Raw genomic sequence first — 27,555 nt, 5'->3', positions numbered from 1 at the left:
GAAGTGAAGTCGCTCAGTTGTGTCCGACTCTTTTGACGCCATGGACTGTAGCCTATCAAGCTCCTCCCTCCATGGGATTTTCCAGGCAAGAGTGCAGGAGTGGACTGCCATTTGACCCCAGTTCAATTTCTGGGTCGGGAAGATCCACTGGAGAAGGGACAAGCTACCCACTCCAGCATTCTTGGGCTTCCCCTGTGGCTCAATTGGTAAAGAATCCGCCTGCCATGCGGGAGACCTGGGCGTGACCCCTGGGATGGGAAGATCCCTGGAGAAGGGAATGGCTAACCACTCTAGTATTCTGGCCTGGAGGATTCCATGGACTGTATAGTCCACGGGGTCGCAAACAGTCAAGACTCAACTGAGCAACTTTCACTTTCACTTTTCAACTGGGATAAAGGCCACATGGGTTCTCTCTGTATTATTTCTCACAACTGCATGGGAATCTACAATTATCTCCAAATTAAAGGTTGAATTTTTAAAAGGGAGGATATATAGCAAACAGATTTTATATATATAAAAAAAAAATCAGTTTCACCCTGCCAAATTCATAAGAATTGACACTTAGAATGGACTGACAATTTCAAGGAAGAGAAGTCTGATAAATCTCTGTGTTAAAGTACTACGCATGCTTCTCTATGGCAGAAGAGAGAGACGCTCGTGATTAAGGAAAAACAGACAAAGCTTGCCTTTCAGAGGCTTCTTTCTCAGTTTTCAGGGAAACAATGCTTTCATGCTGTCGCTCCCAAACAAATAGCTTCAATTTATAATAAATACATTAAAGACAAAAGCACTCATTTGCCCAGATGATATTTGTATTTTAAAAGATATAACTTTTCAGAGTGAATCTAACAAAGTGAGAATATAACAGAACAAAAATAGGGGGTGGGGAGGTTTTCATCAAGGGAGCTTTGAGATGAGGGAAGGCTCTGCAGCAGGCGCCTGCTCTTAATAAGAGGAGGCAGGCATCAGGCATTTGCCTTGATCCCCAAGCCTGCTTCTTACCAGACTGAGCCCCCAAAGCACTTTTCTTTGTTGTCCTTGTCATGCAGGTGGGGTGAAAAATTTCTTGACTGTATGTAACACTATGAACAGGAATTATTGGACATTATTAAGTTATGTTGTCTGCCTACTGACTATACAGCTACTGACCTCAACAATAAATTTGCCTAGTAATTAAGAAAAGTAAATTTTTAAGTCTAATGTCTTATAAAATCCCCAGATATCAAAGAACGATATAACCAAAAGGCAGAATCTCAAACAGTCCTGTAAGGATCAGGCCAGGATCACCCCTCAAGCAGACAGAGCACAAACTGCTGCTGCTGAGTCGCTGCAGTCGTGTCCAACTCTGCTCAACCCCACAGACGGCAGCCCACCAGGCTCCCCCGTCCCCAGGATTCTCCAGGCAAGAACATTTCCTTCTCCAATGCAGGAAAGGGAAAAGTGAAAGTGAAGTCACTCGGTCATGTCCGGTGTCCAACTCTTCGTGACCCCATGGACTGCAGCCCATCAAGCTCCTCTGTCCATGGGATTTTCCAGGCTGGAGTGGGGTGCCATCGCCTTCTCTGGAGCACAAACTACCCAAACTCAAATTTATTTTTATGTTTCTTCTTCTTTTTTTTAATCACACTATTTATCACAGAAAAAAAAAACCTGAATGCTGCTCAGAATATCTAGAATTAATTTAGGTTGCATGTTGTTACTACTATTTTAAATTACCTGATAGATCAATACCAACCACCCCATCAGTGAACAGGGAGGGCCTCTGAAGACCTGGATAAACAAGTCTGTCTAAGGCCTGACTCACTTCTGCAAATGCAGGACACCTGGAGAACTAACTGCAGGCCCCTAAGAGTAGAGCAAAGACAGACGCCCCAGAGAAGGAAGAGGTGCTGAGACCAGGAGAGGAGGGGGACCACCTTTTTTCCATCGGTGTGCACTGCACGGCTCACGTGAACAACCCTGAGGCCCAGTCTGCTCTTGCCACTCATGCCCCGCCTAACCTGTGCTTCCAGCAACTGAGCAACAAGGAAAGGAGGAAGCCAGAGGGAGGCTTCTGCTGGTGCTAAACAAAATACAAAACAAAAATAATCAAAAAACACTCTACAAAACAGAAGCATGCCATCCCTTCAATCAGGGCCTCGATAAAGGGAATGAAAACAGAGTTGTTTAGGTCCGTCATCTAGAGATAGTTTCAGCTGCTCTGTGGGTAATTCTTGTGAGCAGCCTGGGTTGAGAAGCAGTGGCCTCACAGAGCATCTTCTCCTTTGATGAATTCTAGAATGAAACACGTGTGTGTGTGTGTGTCTGTGTGTGTGTGTGTCTGTGTGTATCTGTGTGTGTCTGTGTGTGTATCTGTGTGTGTCTGTGTGTGTGTGTCTGTCTGTGTGTGTGTGTGTGTCTGTGTGTGTCTGTGTGTGTGTCTGTGTGTGTCTGTGTCTGTGTCTGTGTGTGTTTACCTTCAGTGGGATCAGAAGCAGGGGAGCTGTGATCTGTTTCAGCTTCAAGCAATACTAGAAATAGCCTCACTCCCAGCCTGGATCTCTCATCAGCCCTTGGTTGCCAAGTCACTAGAAATTATCTTCTGTGCTTTTGTTTTTAATCCTTGGACAAAATTATTTCTGGGAAATAATTTTCTCTAGAGTATATTTAACCAAGTAAAAACAATTCAAAGAATGGTACATATTGTATGACCCCATATTTGTTAAAAATAATAGGTACAGAGAAAAACAGAAAATAATGGCTATCTTCTAAAAATAAGAGAGGATATGCGTGATATTATTTTACTCTTCACTGGTTATGTTTTAGCAACCAGCCTGAAGTTCTATTTGTTTTACTGCAGATATACTGTCTTTTAAAAATAGCTTTTCATTCTAGAATTCATCAAAGGAGAAGATGCTCTGTGAGGCCACTGCTTCTCAACCCAGGCTGCTCACAAGAATTACCCACAGAGCAGCTGAAACTATTAGACGGGGGACCTAAACAACTCTGTTTTCACTGCCTTTATCAATCATGACATGCAATAAAGACAGAAATCACTGCTCTAGGCTAAGGTTACACATGAGGTACCTATTAAAAAAAATCCCAAAGGCATAAAAACAACAAAAACGTATCTTTCTAGACAAACACTAAATATAATCTTTAATCCTCTATAGTGGATCTAACCCTTCTAACAAAATCATACTGAACAATTCATGTACTCAACATACTCTAAGCCTTGAGGTGACTATAATACACCAGTAAGACTAAACTTGGGGGCTGCTCATAGTTTCTCTCTTCTTAACAGAAATAGTCCTCACTGTATGTTTAACTCATCTGTGTTCAAACTGAGTTGTCTCAAGCTTCCAGCAAATCAAAGGTGTGGCAACTGCTCCCCTTAGTTTCTGACATGCGATCTCTCTGTCTTGGGGATGTGTCCCACACTGGCGGCTCATTTAATTTCGGGAGATGATGCCTTCATAATCTGAGAATCACCTAGAGTAGGGATTGGCAGAGTATGATCCATGAGTCCTAACAACCACCTTACTTCGGGGCACATATTATCACAGGGACAAAAAACCAGAGGAAGAAATATCAAGAAAGATCCCAAGAGAATCTGTTACCACCTGAATTGTTAATAAACAGGACTGAACCACTGAACTGAATGATAAAACATACTGGAGATGGACGAGGGTGGGGGGTGGAGAATGGTTCATGGTTCTCAGGCCTGGCTGGTTCTCAGGCCCAACAACCTCCGGTTCGGCTCGGCTACTGCCAAGAAATACCGAGAGAAGATACTCTGGATTACAACGTGGGCTGGGGCCAGAGTGGCTTTTGTTGGGGAGGGGAGGCTGCTTATAGACCCTACAGATATAGACTTCATCACAAAGGCTGAAGGTAATAATGAGCCAATGAAAGACTTTAAACAAGGAAGTGATACAATCACATTTATCTTTTAAAACAAATTAATTATTCTGGCAGATATGGGAGAGGGACTAGATGGAGATGAGAGAATATCAGAATGTTTCAAGAATCCAAAGAGAAACTGAGGCCTGGATTTAGGCAATGGCCAGAGGGTTGAAAAGAATGTGAAATATCTGGACTGGCTGACAGTCTGGATGATGGAGGAGAGGAGATGCGATGTCTGGCTTCCCCGATTCCTGCTACAGACACAGTTGAATAGAGCACAGGCCGTCAGGTATGTAAACATGGGAAATATATTCGGTACATCTGCAGTATATTCAAATGTTGATGAGCAGCAAACAGTAAAGAAGCTAAAGGCAAGAAAATGTCAAGCAGAAAAATGTGAAGATCACCTATACATTTATATTATGGGATGTGTTTTTAAAAAAGAGTAAATCTCAAATTTTTAGTATCTCTAATCTTCCTAACTGTGTGACTTGTCAAATTTTAAATCTATGATTACTAAAACAATTTTGTTATTAGATACAAGTGTGAATCAAACTTACTATAAGGAATGTCATTGTTACCCTAACAATGAGAAGAAGATAAACTACAAAATTACAGCTTTTTTAAGCCTACCAGTCAGGTGACCCTGCAAGATAACACAGTAACATGAATTCCAAAGAGGGACCCTCCAAGGAAAGGGTCTCCTGTGGCAAAGCACAGGAGCAACAAACGGGTACCATGTGAGTGGGAAAGATCAGCTGAAATTCTAACTGAAAGTTGAAGTTCAGGTGTGTGGTTAACCTGTCAGCCTGGTGTAAGTGACACGGGAAAGCACAGGGTCCCGTAAGCTCTCTTCCTCTGGCCTCTACCGAGCACTCCCTGGAAATTCAGGATCTCAGGCAGGAGACTGACGAGAAGTTGACACCAAGTCATGAGCAGCAAGGCTGTGACCGGGGGAACGTGTGTGGGAAAATCTCTCCCAGGCAGGTCGTGGGCCTGCAGAGATGGCTAAATGCTGGCAACGCAGCACTAACACCACAACGACCCCACAGCACTGGCCCGCGCCCCACGCACAATGCGCAACACCACCTTCTAGAGAACTGGAAGCCTAACCGCTAGCAAGAAAGCTCAAACTCGGAGCGCTCCTGAGTCAGTTAAATGAACCTGAACCCCACCTGGCTAGCAGAGGAGGCCCATTTCCAGGCACAAATGTGATTCACCTCAGTCACTACCGTTATACATGTGAAGGCCTGAATTCAATAAAAAGTGTAAGACACTCTCAAATATAAGAAAAACAATTCATCATCAAAAAACTAAGTGATCAGACTCAGATGAGCAGACAGGGACTTTAACTATAACCAATATGTCAAAGACAGTCATGGAACAGGTGAACAACTCACATGAACAGATGGGGGTGGTTCAGCAGAGAGACCGAAAGTCCGAGAAAAAGTCAAATGAATATCCTCAAGAAAACAAAAATCCTCAACAAAACAAAAACCAAACAAAAACACGTGATATCAAAGATGAAGACCTCCTTCAGTGGGCTCACCAGTAAACTCGACACAGTTGAGCTAAGAATAGGTGAACTCCTCACTGCAGCACTGTTTACAAGAGTCAAGACATGGGAGCAGCCTAAGTTTCAATTCACAGATGAATGGATACAAAAGATGAAGTATATATGCACGATGGAATATTACTCACCCATAAAGAGAATGGAATAATGTTAGAGATCATCACATTCAGGAAACCAAGCCAGACAGAGAAGGACAAACGTCATATGATATTGCTTATATATGGAATCTAACAAAAAATGATACCAATGAGCTTATTTACAAAACAGAAATAGACTCATAGACATAGCAAACTTACGGTTACCAAAAGGAAAGAGAGGGAAGGATAAATTAGGAGTCTGGGATTAAAATATATACAGCACTATACACAAAACTGGTAACCAACAAGGACCTACTATATAACACAGGGATGTACTCAGTATCTTATAATACCTTATAATGGAAAAGAATCTAAAAAACAATCTATCTGTATAACTGAATCCTTTTGTGGTAAACCTGAAACTAACACAACACTGTAAATCAACTGTATTTCAATAAAAAATGTAAAAAATAAACTATCAGCGAACATAAAGGTTGACCGACAGAAATTACTCAAATTAAAATACAATGAGAAAAAGGAAGGAGGAGGAGGGAAAAGAGGAACCATACAAGAGCTATGCAACAATTCAAATGGTTTAACATACATGTAACTGGAGACCCAGATGGAGAAGGAAGAGATCATGCAGAAGAAAAATACTTAAATAGATATTGGCTGAAAAGCCAAAAAATGATGAAAGATATCAAACCACAAATCTAACACTCCCAGAGAACCCCAAGCAAGATAAGACCACCCGAAAGAAGTAAAAAAACAATAAAGCAAAAATAAACCACACAAGCATCATACTTAGATACACCACCGTAACGTGACCTAAAACCAAAGATAAAGGAAAATACTGAAGAAGACATAAGGGGAAAAAGAGAGGAAAGAGACGTATTACCAAGGGACAAAGATTAAAAAGTACCACAAGCTTCTCATCAGAAACCATCAAATCAGAAGACAAACTAGAGTAACACTTCAGAAGACTAAAAGGGAAAAAAAACTGCAAAGCCAGGACCTATATTCAAGAGAAATTGTTTTCAAAACTGAAGGTGAAATGAAGTTTTTTTCCAGAAAAAACAAAACTGGGAGAATTAACTGCCAGCATATTTGTACTACATGGCATATTAAAGGAAGCTCTTCAGACAGCAGGGTAACATGAAATGAGAACCTAACTCTCCACAAAGCCATGAGCAACAAAGAAAGTTAAAATATATTATTTTTTATTTTTAATCACTCTAATATTTTAACTTGATTTAAAAATAAGCTGCTGCGTTTGTTCACTTGAAGCCTCATTTAACGCAGGAGAAGTTAAATCTATGATAGATATTTAATAGCTGTCTGCTTCTACTTCTTAAAACAGGGCAAACACATTAGTTTGAAATTTTAATTGTGACACCTTCAAGAGCTACTTTAGAATACTGCCTCTCTCAGAGCTTATCACAATACTGTTTATTACCTACTTAAACTAAATTACCTTTTTATCGACTAATTATATAATTTTAAACTGTAAATTACAGTACTCATCATTGAACAGAAAAAAGAATATTCTTAGAAAAACAAGTTTTTAAAACAGAACATCATTTTTTATTTAAAAAATCAGTTCAAGGCTATTTAAAATAGTTTCAAAATAGCACTATCTTCCGAAAAAATGCCAATTTGCTCTTTTCATAACTGATTAGTTACATAGTTATAAATGTATAGGATCAAATGTCAAAATCTGAGTCTATTATGAATTTAGAACAATATACATTAGTTTCCATTGTTATTATTTATACACCTTTAAGCATCTTATACATCCTACCAAAAAAAAAAAGAAAATCAGTAACAATGTATTTGTTTGAGTTAGTCACTGAACTAAAAAAAACATCATTTCAGGGATTGATAAAATGTTTTACACCTTCATGATACAGTATTTCCAAGGGATATTTACAGTGAAAACTGAAATAGGAACTCTTCACATCAATGAGCATATCTTCTAATGAAACTCTCAATGTAACAAATTTCTAAAGTTAAATCTAAATAAGAGTCCAAATGAAGGACAGAGCAGAAGATATTAATGAAAGCACAATGGGGAAAACAAATAATGCACAGGCCTGGTAAGAAGAGTCACAGCTTTGACAGGATGATAGCAATGCTGAGGAAGCAGTCATGCTCCACTGAGGTTAAAAGACAAACAAAGACAGATCATCTCAGAACTGGAAGGGATCTTCAGATACTGAATCCAGAGTTTCCTAAATCAAGTTTTAAGAAAGCCCAATTCTAAAAACTAATTATTAAGTGGTGTTTAGAGCACCAAGATTTTTCTAGGTCTTAAACCTCACAGGTAAAGAATTTGCCTGCAATGAAGAAGACGTAGGTCTGATCCCTGGGTTGGGAAGATGCCCTGGAGAAGGAAATGAGAGCCCACTCCAGTATTCTTGCCTGAGAAATCCAATGGACAAAGGAGCCTGGTGGGCTACAGTCCATGGAGCAACTAAAACAAAAACAAACCTCACTCTACAAATTAGCAATATTAAAGGTCTGAAGCCCCACTTCAAAAAGAAAGCTTAATTTTAAAGATTAAAAAAACAAATTTATATGCAAATGGGTAAATGTTTTCCTTAACTCACAATAAAATCTCTCAACTTTTTTCTTATTAATATTTTTAGATCATTTTTCCTTTAACATCAACATGAAAAGTGTTGTCATTGGATTGTCTTATAAATGAGGAAACAGAGGCCTGGTTAAATATGTGGTTTTTCAAGTATAAGAGCAAATTAATAGCATTCAAGGATAAAACTCAGTTTATTGACTCATAAACTCAAGGATCCTATCACTTCTTTAGACCCTTCATTTGCATACAAAAGTCTAGCAGGATCCAATTCATTCTAGTAGGGGGCAAGTTCTGATACCTGCACATCATGTAAATATTTACATAAACATTGTTAATATTTAGTTCTCCCATATATATAAACTTCATATTAAATATAACTTCATATTAAATATAACTAAAGTGCTTAGGATTTCTTTTAAAATACCATTTAATAAGAATTTTTCTCTGTTGCTAATAGCTCATATAAATAAAACATTTTTTTTAAGGTAAATTCTAATATTACCCTCTGGGTTTTCCTGGTGGCTCAGATGGTAAAGAATCCATCTGCAATGTGGGAGACCTGAGTTCAACCTCTGGGTTGGGAAGATCCCCTGGAGGAGGGCATGACAACCCACTCCAATATTCTTGCCTGGAGAATCCCCTTGGAAAGAGGAGCCTGGCAGGCTACAGTCCATGGTGTCACAAAATGTTGGACACAACTGAGTGACTAAACACACAATATTATCCTCTAATGTTAAAAGGCAGTCACTTTTTAAAAAACTGGGTTATAGCATCCTCCTGGAAATGAGTCACTTATGTTGAAATTTTAATAAATCTTTAGCTATACTACACACTCCATATTTAGATTGCATTATATATCACAAGACAGTTAAAATATCACAAAAAAGCTTAATTTTTAAAAAGTTGGTATTCCCAATCCTTGAGCTCTGAATACTAAAATCACCTTAGAAAGTAGAGTCACTCAATTGTGTCCGACTCTTTGAGACCCCATGGACTGTAGCCTATCAAGCTCCTCCGTCCATGGGATTCTCCAGGCAAGACTACTGTAGTGGGCTGCCATTTCCTTCTCCAGGGGATCTTCCCAACCCAGGGATCGAACCTGGGTCTCCCTCATTGCAGACAGGTGCTTTACCATCTGAACCACCACGGAAGCCCCCCAAAAAATCACCTCAAGAGCTAGTTTAAAATGTACCTTCCTAGACTATGTTCTCAAGGGTCCTAATTCGAATCATAGCTGTGGACTGGGGCTGTGGACTGTGCCCTTAACCAGCCCAAAGTAACTATGACATGTAGCAAGATTTAGAAACCATGCTGGATTACAGTCATTCATGGAAGGGGATGGGACAGGGAGAGAATTTTAAAATGAAAACTGACTCACTATACATAATACCCAAAAGTAATATTATACTTTAAATTTAATCAAAACCTGGTAGTATCCTGAACCATCCTAAAAGCAGGTAACATCCTCTCCTCCATCTCCATCATTCCTTAAACACATTCTTTCTCTACTCTCTACCTCTTCTGTTGACTTCCAAGTCCCATTATTTGGTTCTCTCTGAACTCTACAAACCACCAGAGTACTATTAACCTGAAGGTTAGTTAGCATTTCTACACTATGAACTCCTTATGGATGACTGACATTTTCATTTTTGTTTATCAGTGTTTACCACAGAGACTGGCAAATCACTCAAGATCAAGAAATACCCAACAAAATTGACCCTTGAAAATGCTAGATGCCACTTTTTAGTATAAATCCCCTACAAACATTTAATGAAACAATACATTATACGGCCACTTTGATTATAGGAAGTGAAATGCATGCGAAATGTTTTGCACAGGACCTGACGTGCAGTAGGTGTTCAGTAAACAGGGCCTCATTAGAATTATTCATCTGATTCTAAGGTAAGTTCAGTGGTTCTGAATTCTCTGGGCTCTCCTCTTACCTCGGACCATTCTGAATACCAGTTTCCTACCCTGATTCCAATTCCTCTTCCCCATCTCTGCCTCATCCTTCCTCTTCTGTTTAGGATTCCTTTCTACAGGAAAAATATCTCCAGCTATTCCCAGTCCTCTTTGTGAATTATCTTACTTTTCTGGTCATTCCTTCCAATCACTAAGTAAGAAAAGAGAAATGCATTTATATTCTGATAGTTAACATTCAAGAATCAAACTCATAGCCTACATAGTCTCAAGACTTATCTGGAAATTGCTTTAGGTTTAAGAAATATCTGGACTTCGGACGTGGTATTGCCAGAAGATACAGATGCATCATTCAAAGATAATGAGGTGGGAATTAAGAAAGTAAAAACCTGAAGATGACAATTCTAAGTTTTGAAAAATGATAGTGGCTTCATTCTTGATCCAAATATATAGCTAGGTCTTCCAAATGACAAAATCCTATAGAGTAAAAGTCACTTATTAATTGGCTCGGCACCACAAAAGAATAAGGGATTGTTCATGTTTTCAGAAAAAGTGAATTTGGGGATCAGGCACAAATACTGAAAAGTAGCACACTGTCTTTAAGACTACATTTACACTGAAACATGTATATCACCATATGTGAAACAGATCACCAGTGCAAGTTCAATGCATGAGACAGGGCACTCAAGGCTGGTGCTCTGGGACAACCCTGAGGGATGGGATGGGGAGGGAGGTGGGAAGGGGGTTCAGGATCGGGGACACATGTACACCCATAGCTGATTCATGCCATTCATGTATGGCAAAAACCACTACAATACTGTAAAGCAGTTAGCCTCCAATTAAAATAAATAATTTTAAAAAACACTACAGTTTCAAACCATATCTGGAAGTGGACATTTGAGATAATTTTACCTACATAAACTCACCTGCTGTTATAGATCATTTAGGAACGGGACATTAGAATACAGGGTAACACCGAGGGACGCAAACCTGTTTGGGAGCGCCGCCAAAGAAAGGTGCTCGCTGCACGAGCCTGCGGTGCTGCTGCTGTTTAGTCATCCAGTCCTGTCCAATTCTTTGTGACCCCCTCGAACTGTAGCGCCCACCAGGCTCCTCTGTTCATTGGATCTCCTTAGCAACAATACTGGGGCGGGTTGCCCTTTCCTGCCCCAGGGGATCTTCTCGACTCAGGGATCGAAGCCCTAGTCTCCTGCTTGGCAGGCAGATTGCCACTAAGCCACGTGGGAAGCCCAGTGTGAGATGTGAACAATTACAAATATGCACAGCACATACCAAGTTGTTTTCCCTCTTTTTTTCTGATAATCCGATTAACACTAAAGTGGCTTAGCAACTACAAAGTCTAAAGGGGGACTATAATAGTGTGTATGTATACAGTGAACATAAGTACACGTATATTTTATAAACACACGTACAGATCTCTGACCTTCATTCCAGTTTGAATTCCCAGTCTCTCGGTGTTTGTATCAATAGAGGAGAGAGCACCAGCGCCCACATTTGCTGCTGACACTGAGAGGGGTGCAGCCTACCTTCACTTTTTTTCCTGGGGACCAATTATTCCTTTTCCAACACCAACTGGGCTGTGTTTATCCAGGGGTCTAAGGATCCTGCCTCTAAAAGTAAAAAAATTCTCTAAACTCTTAGCAACCAAACTTGGGTGGGAACACAAGGTGGGGAAGAAAATAAACATAAAGCAAAAGGATACATTTCACTGTAGATCATTTTTTAAAAGTCAGGTTAACCACAAAACTGAAAGAGTATATACATACTGACTCTAATTTTAAGTTGTGGCAAGGAGGAGGGCTTCAGGACGTATTCAGAGAAAGAAAAAACTACTTGAGAAGGAAGGAAACCACGTATCTCTCTACTTGAGTGAGCTGAATAAGCATATAACCTACATACAGTTAACAAACAATTTGGGAATCCTGAGAATCACACACACCGGGAAGTGACAAACACAGAAGAGAACCCTGGCAACAGTTGCTAAGTGACAAAGATGGGGTCTCTAGGGGTTAATCTCTATACGGAATCCCCATACTACTGTCTTCCTGCAAGGAGAAAAACACAGACAGAAACTGGTATAATTTCTAAAACTAGATATATAATACACATGGGTCACTAACTTTTACAGAGACTATGGCAACTTAACATTTTAGAAAGATTATTACTATTATTATCACTAGTCAATATCTTACAATGTCCAGTATCTTTTATTTCTGGAAAAAATTAGTTTCATTCACCCATTCTTGGGCTCCTTTGGGGTGAATACTTACACAGCGACTTTTACGTGCCTTAAGATTTATCATCCGTCAGACCTGCCCGAGTTAAGAACTGACGTGGAATAAAAGCAAAAGGTACAGAACTGAGAGTCAGTGAACATCGGTTCTAGTCCCGTCCCTGGTCATTAGATGACTGTTGGGTCCCAGCAGTGTGTATTTCAGTAATTCTAAAATGAAGTGACCAAACTTTATAACTTCTATCTCTAAAATGCTAATCTAGTTCTAATTTCTAGTTCCTATCACTTTTTAAACATGTATTAGTTTAGACTAGTTTCTAAAAACTGGTCTTTAGATCTAAAATCTACATCAGCTTGGTTCTACACTATGCTCCTTTCTAGATTCATTTCCAAGTTTATGATGATGACAAAAATGCCTGCTGACTTAATATGAGTCATCACAATCTGAAAAAGTAGCAGTTTTCACTTATGAGCTACCTGATCCAAACAAGGCACTCTACACTTCAATGTCTGAATCTATAAAAGGACAAACACTAACCTCTCTCAAAAGGTTGAAAAGATGAAATAAAACACATGAAAGAATGGCAATTAGCAGCAAAAATAGCATTTGTATGTATTAAAGGTATGACAATCATCTCTATAAATTGCTTAAACACCTTATGTCCTCCTTAAAAGCACATTCACTCCAACAGATGTAGCTGAAAAATAAGGCAACCAGAATGTTTTAATCATGCATCTGTGGTCAAAAAGCTCAAACACATGCATTGAGCATATACTATGTGCCAGATATAACATGCTAGGATTCCAGAATTCCATAATTACAGCAAGGACCCAATCTTCAGAAAGCTCACAGTCTCGAAGACACGAATAAAACAGAAAATGTAACTGAAAACCATGACAACAAAAGCATGTACAAGGAGCAGAAGTACCAGGATGAAGCGAGTAATTCATCTTGTTTGAGGAGGACAGAGAAGTAGCTAAAGCAGCTTGGAAAGGGAGGAGTGGTTCTGCAGGCAGAGACCAGGGCTTCAGACCCACGTAACCATTTAGAGCTATATGACGTGGGTCAACTTAATTTACCTCCCTGAGCTTCTTTGTCAATCTACCGTATTCTGATGATTAGAAGTAATTATTTGTAAAGTGCCTGATACATAGCAGGCATTCAAGAAACAGGAGTGTTATCTTGTCAGGTTTGACTACTTCTTTTTAACAGACTGAGTTCTAAATGGCACTGCAGGTAACATCTCTCAACTAATGATCAAGCTGCATATGGGATCAGGAAGGTCACCAGCATGGAGAAGGCCATAAGGAGCCACATCAGAATGTCACCACCTGCAGAGTCCGTTTTTTAGCAGTGATGCCGTTCCTAGCATGTGGTACATTCACCTGGTGGTGAAGCCTATTTCTAATCTGTTTTCTCCATTTTCCCAGAATTTTGCATACTCGAGATTGTATTTATTTCCTAGAAGAGGTTCCCATGCTCCTCAGTCCCACCTGAGTCCTGGTTTTGGATATTCAGCATATCCCATATCCTTTATAAAATGGCAAAGTCCAATGAGAAACTGATGATTATTAAGATTACATAAGGAGATAATTAGAGCTAACCGTGGGTTCAGACTACTATTGTTAACCTAATGGTTGACCTATGGGAACTGTAAGCCACTATAATGAATCAGAATCTTAAAAGTAAGTATTCCAAAATATTGTTAACTCTGGCCAGGAGGTTAAGTTACATTTACTCTATGGTTCCCAAAGTTACTTTCCTCTAAATATCCCCTGATGAGCTAAGACAGTCATTAACAGATATAAATACATATACTCAAATCCTTGTTTTTCATTTTACAACATTTGAAATATTAACAGTGGATAAATACAAGGAAAGCCCTAAGCAAGATAAAGCGATCTATCTCAAAATTCAACTGAATTATAAAATGGTTTTTATGTCAATTTAGGTTTTTCAGGACTAAAAACATGTTCCTGACCTGCAACACCCAATGCCTTTAAAGTCAGCCCTCAATTTTTCTCTATGAATATCTGAATTCCATATATGCCAGATTTTATAATATCATGTATCCTATCAAGACAGGTTATATTTATAAAATACTCGTCATCCTCTTAACCAGTTTAACATAATGCATTTTGAAATACTAATGCTCTATCAAAATTAGCTATCTTATACAAGAATTAAATGCTGAGTATGTCTGTAAGATTTTTCACTGAGAAGCAGGGACTGAGGGGTCATCAAACCGCAACTGAAATCACTTTCCTGTAAACATTTGTCTTTAGAGGGTATGTTGTAAATTCAGGGTATAAGACAAGCATTTCTATAGTAACCAAGCCAGAAGTTTCTTCACAAAGCAGAGCTACAAATTCGATTTTTAAAGTCTGAGTATTATGGCTCACTTTTACAACCAGAAATTAATGTTAATTATTATAACATTTTAAGTCCAATTCCCTCCTGATAGCCTTGACTTGCGAAGGGAAATGCACAAAATTATCTAATGTCACAGGGGCAGTATGGGCAGAGGGAAAGAGACAAAAGGAGATAGAAGAAGAAGATATACGATAAAAGCAAAAAGTGCTTAGAACGCGCTAGACTTTGGTCCAGCCCGTGACCTAATATAATCTACTTAAGGAGTCATTTACATCGCAAAAAAAAAAAATTAACAACTGAACCAAACTGATCAATGCGAGCTGGTAATTTAAGTCCTGCATTCGACTTGAGATTTGCTAGAAAGAACTAAATCAGAAAAAGATCGCAAGAGCAAGAAGCGCGTGTGTGTGCGTGTGTGTATGCAGGTGGGGAAGTGTGTGTGTGTGCGCGCGCGCGCGCGTGTGTATGTATGCAGGTGAGGGGGGGCATAAATAAAGGCTAAGTGTACTAAGACTCGGCGCTAAAGCAGTGCCGCGCGTACTACGGAGGCAGGGCGCGAGGGAGCGAGGCGGGGGTCGTGGACTGTCTGCAGCCACTCTGGAGCCCCGGGGCGGGGGGCGCTAGTGGGGCCGGAGTCGGCGCCCCCAGAACGGGCACAGACCGGGTCCCATTCCCATCCTCCACGCCGGGACCGGGGGCCGCGAGCTCCGGAGCCAGGGCGGCGCGGGGATCCCGAAGGCGAGGGGCGGTGCCGCGTCCCGCTCCCCACCGGGCGCATCAATTACCCGTGAGGTTCCTCAGCACCGTCCCGTGGGCCCAGAGGCTCAGGACCTGCTGCACCGACAGGTTGATCATGGAGGCGTCGCCCCCCTCCGCCTTCATCTTCCCCGGGGGGCGCCCGCCGCCCTCTCCTCGGGCTCCGGGGGCGGCGGCGGGTGTGCGGCTCCTCCAGGCCGCCGCCAACGCCGCCGCCGCCGGGGGAGGCTTCGGGGCGCTGGGCTGGTCGCTGCTGCCGCCGCCGGGCCTCCGCCGGGGGGCCGATCAGCGCGTCTCCCAGGCAGCCCCCTCCCCGCCGGGGAGACATTGAGGACGGCCGGCCGGCGAGGGGCGGGGGCCGGGCGCTCTCCCCGCGCGGCCCGCGAGCGAGGAGGACTCGGGGCGCTGTGGAGGCCGCGGCCTGTCAGGGGCCGCGCGGCGCGCGTGAGGAGGCCGAGGTCACGCCGCGAGGGCCGGGGTGATGGGCAGCCGGCAGGTGCAGCCCCCGACGGGGCCCAGGCATCACCGCGCGAGGACGACGAGAACCACGACGCGGACGAGCCGGCGGCGGCGGCGGCCGCGGCCCCTCCTGCCGCCCGCCTGCCCACCCTCCTGCCGCCGACACTCGAGGACCCGCCCCCTCCACCCGCGGCCGCCGGCGGGCCGCTCGTGCGCGCGCACACGGGCCCCCTCGCCACCCGCCCGCCCCGCCCTCGCCGCAGCCACCGCGCATGCTCACTCCCGCGACCCGCCACCCTCCGACAGCAGGCCGGCCCCGAAGCCCTCCTCCTCCTCCTCCCCCCCGCGCCGCCCCCTGCAACGTCTCGCGCGCGCGGGCTCGCGTGGCTAGCGGGGCCGAGCCGGCCCCGCAGTGGGGCGGGGGGAAGCGCGGCCTACGTCACTAGCGCCACCGCCGGCCCTCGCTGCTGATTGGACGCTCCTAGGGAACCGCCTCCACGCCCTCCCTCCTTCCCTCCGCCTCCCGCCCCGCCCTCCGGCCGCGGGCGCGCGCCCTGGGAGAATCCCCCGCCCCGCGGTACCCGGAGCGCTAGGCCTGGGGCTGCGGACGGGACCCAACGCTGCGGGGAGCTCAGTGTCCAGCTCCCACAGGTGGATTCAGTGACAGTTCACGTCTTTGGTTTCGAATGAAATGCTTTGAATAAAAAGGTTTGAGTACAACTTTTTTTTTTTAACTGTAAATACCTCAAAAGATTTGAAATATATGTCAGTTTGCGAGGTTTTTTTTTTTTGAGAGCATTCGATGACCTGCAAGGAGTGCAGAATATATTTGAAGGCCATTGAAACAGACCCACTTAACGATTCATCCAGTGGATTCTTCCTACAGGAAGACCCTGGGCCTCGCGTGGTTCCCCCCATCTGAAATCACCAACGGTGCCCGGGGCTGGGCAGGTTTCCCACACCTCAAGAAGCAGGCTACCTCTGTTTTTTCCGTGACAGTACTCTTTGTATGTAAATTGTAAACGTCTCTATTATTTCCACCCCCTTCCCCATCCAGGACTTAAACTAGATCTCACTTCCTATGGTTAGCTGCCTATCTTCATGTCCATGGGAGGCGGAGGAACTGTCTAAGGTTCAGCTACAACAAACTAAACTCCTCCTTCAAGTTTGAAACCATTTATTTTGAAAACTATTAAGTTTGGGTAATAAAAATATATGCACTAGGCAGCCACCCCTCCACATCCTTTTGCGAAAGAAAATCTGCCAAGGACACCAAAGCTCTTTGCTGAGCAAAACGTGGACAGGGTGAATCACCTGTAAAAGAGTGTTCTTTGGTGACTGCTTTAAAATATATATATATATGTATAGTTATGTATTTGTGTTTATGTGAAAAAAAAAAAAAAAAGTACAGCCCAAGAATGGTGAGTTAAGTTTCATCTGGGGCAGAATGAAGACTATAGCCTGGGAGACAGCCTCTCAGATAACTGTGAGGAACTGCTCTGAAGAGGTGGGGGGAGGTCACTGTATGTGACTTCCATGAAGAGGATGTTTGCACTTAAGCACACATTTTGGCAGCCAGTTGCTGCTAGTCACAAGGAGCAGATATCTCCATTAACGATTTTAGCGCTTTTCTAGATAGCTAAAGATGCAAGAAACTGGGCTCATAAAGTCTTCTGAAAGGCTCTAACTATCTGAAGACCTGTTCTGCTAGTTTTTCCTGGAGATTAGAGTGCTTCATTCCTGATCTCTTCCCTTATCTCCTTTCAGGCATCCATTGTACAGGAGACAGGGATCAAGACCATCCCCATGGAAAAGAAATGCAAAAAAGCAAAATGGCTGTCTGGGGAGGCCTTACAAATAGCTGTGAAAAGAAGAGAAGCGAAAAGCAAAGGACAAAGAGAAAGATATAAGCATCTGAATGCAGAGTTCCAAAGAATAGCAAGGACAGATAAGAAAGCCTTCCTCAGCAATCAATGCAAAGAAATAGAGGAAAACAACAGAATGGGAAAGACTAGCGATCTTTTCAAGAAAATTAGAGATACCAAGGGAACATTTCATGCAAAGATGGGCACAAAAAAGGACAGAAATGGTCTGGACCTAACAGAAGCAGAAGATATTAAGAAGAGGTGGCAAGAATACACAGAAGAACTGTACAAAAAGGATCTTCACCACCAAGATAATCATGATGGTGTGATCACTCACTTAGAGCCAGACATCCTGAAATGTGAAGTCAAGTCAGCTTTAGAAAGCATCACTACGAACAAAGCTAGTGGAGATGATGGAATTCCAGTTGAGCTATTTCAAATCCTGAAAGATGATGCTGTGAAAGTGCTGCACTCAATATGCCAGCAAATTTGGAAAACTCAGCAGTGGCCACAGGACTGGAAAAGATCAGTTTTCATTCCAATGCCAAAGAAAGGCAATGCCAAAAAATGCGCAAACTACTGCACAGTTGCACTCATCTCACATGCTAGTAAAATAATGCTCAAAATTCTCCAAGCCAGGCTTCAGCAATACGTGAACTGTGAACTTCCAGATGTTCAAGCTGGTTTTAGAAAAGGCAGAGGAACCAGAGATCAAACTGCCAACATCCGCTGGATCATGAAAAAAGCAAGAGAGTTCCAGAAAAACATCTATTTCTGCTTTATTGACTATGCCAAAGCCTTTGACTGTGTGGATTACAATAAACTGTGGAAAATTCTGAAAGAGATGGGAATACCAGACCACCTGACTTGCCTCTTGAGAAACCTGTATGCAGATCAGGAAGCAACAGTTAGAACTGGACATGGGGGACTTCCCTGGCAGTCCAGTGTTTAAGACTTCGCCTTCCAAGGCAGGGGGTGAGGGTTCGACCCCTGGCAGGGAGTTAAGATCCCACATGCCTCAGGGCCAAAAAACTAAAACACAAAACAGAAGCAATCTTGTAACAGATTCAATAAAGACTTTAAAAATGGTCCACATCAAAACAAACAAACAAACAAAAAAAAACACCTTTAAAAAAAAAAGGACTGGACATGGAACAACAGACTGGTTCCAAATAGGAAACGGAGTGCGTCAGGCTGTATGTTGTCACCCTGCTTATTTAACTTATATGCAGAGTACATCATGAGAAACGCTGGGCTAGAAGCACAAGCTGGAATCAAGATTGCCGGGAGAAATATCAATCACCTCAGATATGCAGATGACACCACCCTTATGGCAGAAAGTGAAGAGGAACCAAAAAGCCTCTTGGTGAAAGTGAAAGTGGAGAGTGAAAAAGTTGGCCTAAAGCTCAACATTCAGAAAACGAAAATCAGGGCATCTGGTCCCATCACTTCACGGCAAATAGATGGGGAAACAGTGGAAACAGTGTCAGACTTTATTTTTTGGACTCCAAAATCACTGCAGATGGTGACTGCAGCCATGAAATTAAAAGACGCTTACCTCTTGGAAGGAAAGTTATGACCAACCTAGATAGTGTATTGAAAAGCAGAGACATTACTTTGCCAACAAAGGTCCATCTTGTCAAGGCTATGGTTTTTCCAGTGGTCATGCATGGATGTGAGTGTTGGACTGTGAAGAAGGCTGAGCACCGAAGAATTGATGCTTTTGAACTGTGGTGTTGGAGAAGACTCTTGAGAGTCCCTTGGACTGCAAGGAGATCCAGCCAGTCCATTCTAAAGGAGATCAGTCTTGGGTGTTCTTTGGAAGGAATGATGTTAAACCTGAAACTCCAATACTTTGGCCACCTCATGCAAAGAGTTGACTCATTGGAAAAGACTGTGATGCTGGGAGGGATTTGGGGCAGGAGGAAAAGGGATGACAGAGGATGAGATGGCTGGATGGCATCACTGACTCGATGGACGTGAGTCTGAGTGAACTCTGGGAGTTGGTGATGGACAGGGAGGCCTGGCGTACTGGGATTCATGGGGTCGCAAAGAGTCGGACACGACTGAGCGACTGAACTGAATAGGAACTGAGCCAAAACTCATAATGTGGAGTGATTTTCTTCTGAGGACTTAGAATTAATTAGATCTTAGTTTAAGATTTTAAAATATCAGACAAAAGAGGCTTTACCATTTTAAAAAATGCACTTTATTTTGCAGATAGGGAAAACTTATTTTGCAGAGTTGACTTGACCGAGGTGACACCATTTTGCAGTCCAGTTTCTGAATTCCTTAACTCACTGTCAACTGCATTCTGTTAAGGTTCTGGGTGGGAAGATGCAAGTTACCTAATGGTTACCAATAACAGAGTTGACATTATATAATTCGTGATATTGGAGAATGTGACTACCTTCAATGTCAGGTTAATGGTAAACTTTCTAAACAGCAGCTCATCAAACTCACATCAGGAATGTTTAGCTTTCATGGAATCACTTAGGTTCTTATCATTACACACTATTGTTTAAAACATGGTAGCATGCATTTAAAATATTCAGAACCTGGGACAGTGTCTAACAAAAGGTATTCATCAAATATTTGTTGAATGAACAACTGGATAAGCTTCATAGAAAAGTTAGCATTTTTCTTGTTTCTTGTAATTTTAAAAAATGGAACCTAAGTGTTGATTTCTGGAAATGAGAAAGTAAGACACAGCAAGGAAGCCCCAAGCCGTTAATGTACTTTGATAGCCAGACAACTTTTCCCCTGCTTTTCAGTTCAATTCAATCAGCGTTTATTTGGCATCTCTTATCTGAAATAACGTTCTATGCTGAGTTATCTGTAAGATTTGAAGATCATAAGGTCACAGTGCTCTAGGTTAATACCTTGCATTTAACTTGTGTTTGCCTTGATAAAGCTCATGATACTCACTATGTTGAAAGCCTGTATCTTTAAGTAAATTGACTATTTTCCAATGGCTAGGGTTATGAAACCCAAACTGAATTAATGCAGGTGGAAGTTGTATGATTTCTTGCAGATTTTTGATATTGAATTAATGTACCAGTCAAGGAATGGCTCAGTTACATTCCTGCCAGAAATCAAGGAACACCCGCAAGTAAATCCTGGAGGTCTCCTTTAGCCCTGTGGCCTTGAATGTGAAATAGATAGCAATTCACAAAGAGTTCCTGGTTTGTTTCTCACCCACCAGTAAGGGAACACCCATAAGTCTTACCATGTTATTAATTGTCTGGAGAGGGCCCAGAAGAAAGCTTTTAAAATCAATTAGAATATAAAATGATATTGATCCTTTGAGAAAAACATTAACTACTGAGGACATCTTTTTCTCCCCTTTATCATCTTTCTTTCCTGTTGTAAGGTACGACATCATGGAGTCACATTACAGAGGCACCCTAATCTTGTCTTGCTACGCGTTTCACACCTTGAGTAGGATATGTGATATGTATTGCATGACTCTGTTTCCATTTGTCAGTAACCTTTTAGCTTTAACTCTTTGGTCTTGTAGAAATTTCTGATATGCTATGTTGTGTCTTTTATGGTGTCTGAGTTTTCTGCTTTAAAATGTCTTTTCCCTGTCTCAGATTTTATTTTATTTTTTTAAGTCTCATATCTTTTCTAAAAACTTTATGGGTGTCTTTGTTTACACCTTTGGCTCACTTGGAATTGTGTTAGTACAGATCTAATTTTGTTTTTCCAGATGGCAACTGAGTTGTCCCAAAACATTTATTGAAAAATCCATCCTTTTTCCCCTGACCTAAAATACTAGCTTTATCATGTACAAAATTTCTATATATACTTGGATTTATTTCTAGACTTTCATTTTTGTTCCATCTATCTGTTCATGTGTCGGCACCACACTATTTTTATTTTCTTTAACTCTACAGTATGCTTCAGGTTCTGCTAACATAGGTCTTTGTTTTTTACTCATTTTCAGTTTTTTTCCTGATTAATCCTGAATGTGTGTTATTCCAGAAGAACTTTAAAATCAGCTTCCTAATTCTAAAAGTATTACTGGTTCTATTTTCATTTAAATAATGTTACATTTATAAACAAATTTAGGGGATATCGAGAGATCTTAATGTTTTCTTTTACTAAGAAATTTGATTTTGAAAAGATGTGTAATATGTCTTTTTTAGCATCTATGGATATGCATGTGATTCCTTTGATTCTAAATACATGAGGATTATATTCAAATATTTTCTAACACATTTTCTTTGACTTTCTGGAGTTAATGGCACTTAGTTATGATCTCTCATTTTTTAAAATATGCTACTTAATTCCATGTCTTAATCTTTTATTAGAATTATGTCATCAATATTGTGAGTGAAATTGATCTGTGCTTTTCCCTTTCGAGCTGTGCTTAACTTAGTTTTGTGGGTTTTATTTATTTTTTGCTAATTAATGTTGTGTTGGCTTTATAAAAATATTTAGAAGCTGTCTTATTTGGATTTTTATTTTCCTTCAGCTTTTTGGTGAAATTCAACTGTAATACTGCTGTCAGTGCTTTAGGAAAGCAGCTCTTTGTCCATTTTCTTCTATGCAGTGTGTTTTCTTCTATGGCAATTGGTCCATTTAGGCATTTTTTTCTCTTCCTGATTTCTTGCTGTAATTCTTTTACTTGGCTTGTTTTCATCTGATACAATTTTAAAAAATAATTTGCAGTGTTAATCAATACCTCTTTTGTAAATCTTTTAACTTCTCCAACACATTGCTTATTTTGTGAATTCACTTGTCTTATCTTAATTATATTTGCTAATCATTCTTTATTTTTCCCAATTAACAAGCTATTCGATGTATTTATCAGTCCTCTGTGTTTCTTTATATTAATTCACTTTTTTTCTTTTATCATTATCAGTTATTCTGCTTTTCTTTGAGTTGTTTTGTTATTTTCTGTAAATTTTATGCTAGCTCCTTGATTCATTCACTTGTATTTCTTCTTGCTTCTTCTGCATTGACAGGTGGCTTCTTTACCACTGAGGCACCTGAGAAACTCTCTTCTTGTTTCTTAATGTAAGTATGTAACTTTGAATTTGCCCTGAGCACTGCTTAGGTTGTACCCTGTAGCTTTTGATGCATAATGTTCTATTAACATTTTCTATTGTTATCTTCTAGAAATTCTGCCAGTTTACCTTTTATTTCTATTTTGAAGTCATGTAAAAGAGAGATTCTTTTTATAACTTTCAACTTTCAAAGGGAGGCAGGTCTATATTTGTTAGCATTTCATATTTAATTACAGTGTAGTCAAAGACTGTTATCTATACCATTTCCAGTTTGAAGGATATACTGATGTTTTCTTTGTAGCCTAGTATATGGTTAATTTTGGTAAGTCAGTATGCAGTAAAAGAAGGTGTATTCTCTGTTTTGGGGCTTCCCTGGTGGCTCAGGCAGTAAAGAATCTGCAATGCAGAAGAACTGGACTTGATCCCTGGATGGGGAAGATCCCCTGAAGAAGGGATTAGGTATCCACTCCAGTATTCTTACCTTGAGAATTCCATGGACAGAGGAGCCTGGCAGGTTGCAGTCCATGGAATCACAAAGAGTCAGACACAACTGAAGGACTAACACTTTTACTTTTTTCACTTTTCTCTGTTTTTAGGGAATAGTGTGGTCTGCATGAGTAAGATCTAACATATTTATTACATTACTAAAGGTCATCTATAATCTGACATTTTTGTCCACTAGATCAGCTCAGTTCAGTCTAGTCACTCAGTCATGTCTGACTATTTGCGACCCCGTGGACTGCAGCACACCACGCTTCCCTGTGCATCACCAACTCCTGAAGCTTACACAAACCCATGTCCATCAAGTCGGTGATGCCATCCAACCATCTCATCCTCTGTCGTCCCCTTCTCCTCCTGCCTTCACTCTTTCCCAGCATCAGGGTCTTTTCAAACGAGTCAGTTCTTCACACCAAGTAGCCAAAGTATTGGAGTTTCAGCTTCAGCATGAGTCCTTCCAATGAATATTCAGGACTGATCTCCTTTAGGATGGACTGGTTGGATCTCCTTGCAGTCCAAGGGACTCTCAAGAGTTTTTTCCAATGCCACAGTTAAAAAGCATCAATTCTTCAGCACTCAGCTTTCTTTATAGTCCAACTGTCACATCCATACATGACCACTGGAAAAACCATAGCTTTGACTAGATAGACCTTTGTTGGCAAAGTAATGTCTCTGCTTTCCAGCATGCTCTCTATGTTGGTCATAGTTTTCCTTCCAAGCAGCAAGTGTCTTTTAATTTCATGGCTGCAGTCACCATCTGCAGTGATTTTTGGAGCCCCCCAAAATAAAGTCTCTCACTGTTTCATTCTTTCCCCATCAATTTGCCATAAAGTGATAGGACCAGATGCCATGATCTTAGATTTCTGAATGTTGAGTTTTAAGCCAAGTTTTTTACTCTCCTCTTTCATTTTCATTAAGAGGCTCTTTAGTTCTTCTTCACTTTCTGCCATAAGGGTGGTGTCATCTGCATATCTGAGATTATTGATGTTTCTCCCAGCAATCTTGATCCCAGCTTGTGCTTCATCCAGCCTGGCATTTCGCATGATGTACTCTGCATATAAGTTAAATAAGCAGGGTGACAATACAAAGCCTTTATGTACTCCTTTTCCAATTCGGAACCAGTCTGTTGTTCCATGTCCACTTTTAACTGTTGCTTCCTGACCTGCACACAAATTTCTCAGGAGGCAGGTCAGGTGGTCTAGTAGTTCCATCTCTTGAAGAATTTTTCACAGTTTGTTGTGATCCACACAGTCAAAAGCTTTGGCATAGTCAATAAAACAAAAGTAGATGTTTTTCTGGAACATTGGAGAAGGAAATGGCAACCCACTCCAGTATTCTTGCCTGGAGAATCCCAGGGACGGGGGAGCCTGATGGGCTGCCGTCTCTGAGGTCGCACAGAGGTGGACACAACTGAAGCGACTTAGCAGCAGCAGCAGCTTGCTTTTTCGATGATCCAGTGGATGTAGGCAATTTGACCTTTGGTTCCTCTGCCTTTTCTAAATCCAGCTTGAACATCTGGAAGTTCATGGTTCACATATTGTTGAAGCCTGCCTTGGAGAATTTTGAGCATAACTTTGCTAATGTGTGAGATGAATGCAATTCTGTGGTAGTTTGAGCATTCTTTGGCATTGCCTTTCTTTGGGATTGGAATGAAAGCTGACTTTTTCCAGTCCTGTGAACCTAGATCAGCCATAGGCTATACGTTAGGTATCACTAGACCATGCTGCATAACAAAGAAACTTCAAATCTCGGTTTAAAAAACAAATCTTATTTCTTGCTGGTACTGCATGAGTACTGCATCCCTACTGTGGTTCCCCTGGGATCTGCCTGGTTCAGCCCAGCCCAGCTCCACAGTCTTCTCACTCCAGATACAGGGCTGAACGAGTAGCTACTCTCTTGGTTCATACTGTCATCATGGTTCAGGGCAGGAAGTAGGGCCACCAGCGGGAAACTTGCCTTGTGTACAAAATTTAAGAGGACTTTAAAAAAAAAAACCTCAGTGATCAGGATAAATGAATTTTCTAATGCAATGTTTTAAAAAATTAAAATTAATACAAAAATCCATGATGAACAAATATAAAAATTTTTTAATAAAAACAGAATATGACTCTGCGCTTGCATGATTCTGCTTCACCCACCCCACCCTCCCCCTGGTCCTGGTAGAACAAGAGTTGCAGGGTCAAACCGTGCAAGTGCATTTAAAGTTTATGCTCAGATGGTCCCTGTCATGGGTGTGTGTGTGTGTGTGTTAGTCACTCAGTTGTGTCTGACTCTGCAACCCCATAGACTGTAGCTTGCCAGGCTCCTCTGTCCATGGCATTCTCCAGGTAAAAATACTGGAGTGGGTTGCCATTCTCCAGGGGATCTTCCCAACCCAGGGATCAAACCTGGGTCTACCGCATTGCAGGCAGATTCTTTACCGTCTAAGTGACAAGGGAAGCCCATATCACATACACTCACACTCTTTTGGACAGAGGGGGTTGTGTGGTCAAAATGAAAGTGAACAGGATAAGAGGTATTCTGCCTAAAGAAAAGAATGACAAAGGAGAGGTGGGTGGAGGCAACAGATGATTTGAACACATAACACAGTTTAGCACAGGTGGAGTGAGATCTGTCTCCTACTAGTGATGTATTTATGCCTATTTCTCTCTCTTCTTTTTTCAGTTTGGGCTTTATGAACTTTGATTCTATATTTTTGATGAATAGATATTGAAGTGTGTTGGATTTTAATTATGATTCTACTTTATAATTTAAAATGTCTTAATATGTATTATTAAGTGATGGACAGGGAAGCCTGGCATGCTGCAGTCCATGGGGTTGCAAAGAGTTGGACACAGCTGAGTGACTGAACTGAACTGAGCTGAATGTAAAGGTCAGGACTTTAGTAGAAATGTTAACTTCCTTGTTGTTTGTATTTGCCAAGTATATCTTCCATGCATGCTGAGTCATGTCCTACTTTGTGACCCCGTGGGCTATATAGCCCACCAGGCTCCTCTGTCCATGGGATTTTCCAGGCAAGAATACTAGAGTGGGCTGCCATTTCCTCCTCCAGGGAATCTTCCCGACCCAGGGATCAAACCCACGTCTCCCGTGTCTTCTGTCTTGGCAGGTGGATTCTTTACCACTGTGTCACCTGGGAAGCCCCTTTAAGTATATCTTGGTTCTTTCTTTTCAACCTTTATGAATCATTTTGTTTTAGGGATTCTCTTGCTGAATTTAACTATTTGATCCAATTTGAGATTCTTATTTTAATAGGAGAATTTAGACAATTTCTGTTTGTTGATTTAATAGGTATATGGTAGCAGTTGTATCAAAGTTGTATTATTATTTATATTTTTGTTGCTTCTTTTAAAATAGTAATTGGCATGGTTTGTTTCCTTTGCTTTTTTTTATGTGTCCCATATAATTTGAAACAGTTGGTTCTGTTTTTATTTTTCATGGTAATCTCTATCACCAACATTGCTAAACACTTCATCTGTTTACAATATTTCTATTGATCCACTCTAAGCATCCCTAATATTATATACCTTGACTTTCTCCCATCTCCTCTTTTCCATCAAATTCTTCCTCCTCTTCCCCATCAGGTTATGATATGTTTTCTACTCTTTACCCTCTAAACCCCAATGGGATGGTATCTAGAGATTGGGCCTTTGGGAGGTAATTAGGTTGTGAGGGTGGAGACTGCATGAATGGAATTAGTGCCCTTATAAGAAGAGGTACAAGGCCATGTGAGGATACGACTGGAAGGTGCCCATCTACAAACCATGAAGAAGCCCTTCAGCAAACATGGAATCTTGCTGCCACCTTGAACTTGGACTTCATAGTCTCCAAAACACTAAGAAACATTGTTATTTAAGATACCCAATCTATGACACTTTTCATAGCAGCCCTTGCTAACTAAAGTTGACTGCCATCCAGATGCCAGAGTGACACCTAGGTGGTGTGCGTGTTGGAAAGCTCCAAGAACCACTATGAAGAACTTGAACTACAACCCTCAGAAGAATGATCTGAACTTTGTGCCCTGAACTAGACCACAGGGATTGCTCACGCGGACTTTCGGACTCTGAGGGAGAGGGAGAGGGTGGGATGATTTGGGAGAATGGCATTGAAACATGTATACTATCATGTAAGAAACTAATCGCCAGTCTATGTTCGATGCAGGATACAGGATGCTTGGGGCTGGTGCACGGGGATGATCCAGAGAGATGATATGGGGTGGGAGGTGGGAAGGGGGTTCATGTTTGGGAACTCATGTACACCCATGGTGGATTCATGTCAATGTATGG

At 41.4% G+C, this 27,555-nt stretch overlaps 1 protein-coding gene across 1 annotated transcript in view; it reads right to left on the bottom strand.

The window, feature by feature from the left end:
• TMEM170B (transmembrane protein 170B) overlaps positions 1 to 16,018 on the bottom strand; it is a 40,122-nt gene extending 24,104 nt beyond the window's left edge. Inside the window, exon 1 of the mRNA XM_040249273.1 lies at positions 15,462 to 16,018. Within this exon, the coding sequence (XP_040105207.1) occupies positions 15,462 to 15,558 (97 nt within the window). The 5' untranslated portion in view covers positions 15,559 to 16,018. The remainder of the gene's footprint in view (positions 1 to 15,461) is intronic.
• Between the last annotated feature and the right edge of the window lie 11,537 nt (positions 16,019 to 27,555).

The sequence above is a fragment of the Oryx dammah genome, unplaced genomic scaffold (genome assembly GCF_014754425.2).
Source record: "Oryx dammah isolate SB20612 unplaced genomic scaffold, SCBI_Odam_1.1 HiC_scaffold_11, whole genome shotgun sequence".
In the NCBI taxonomy this organism is placed as follows: domain Eukaryota; kingdom Metazoa; phylum Chordata; class Mammalia; order Artiodactyla; family Bovidae; genus Oryx; species Oryx dammah.
This window is presented reverse-complemented; position numbering and strand designations above follow the sequence as displayed.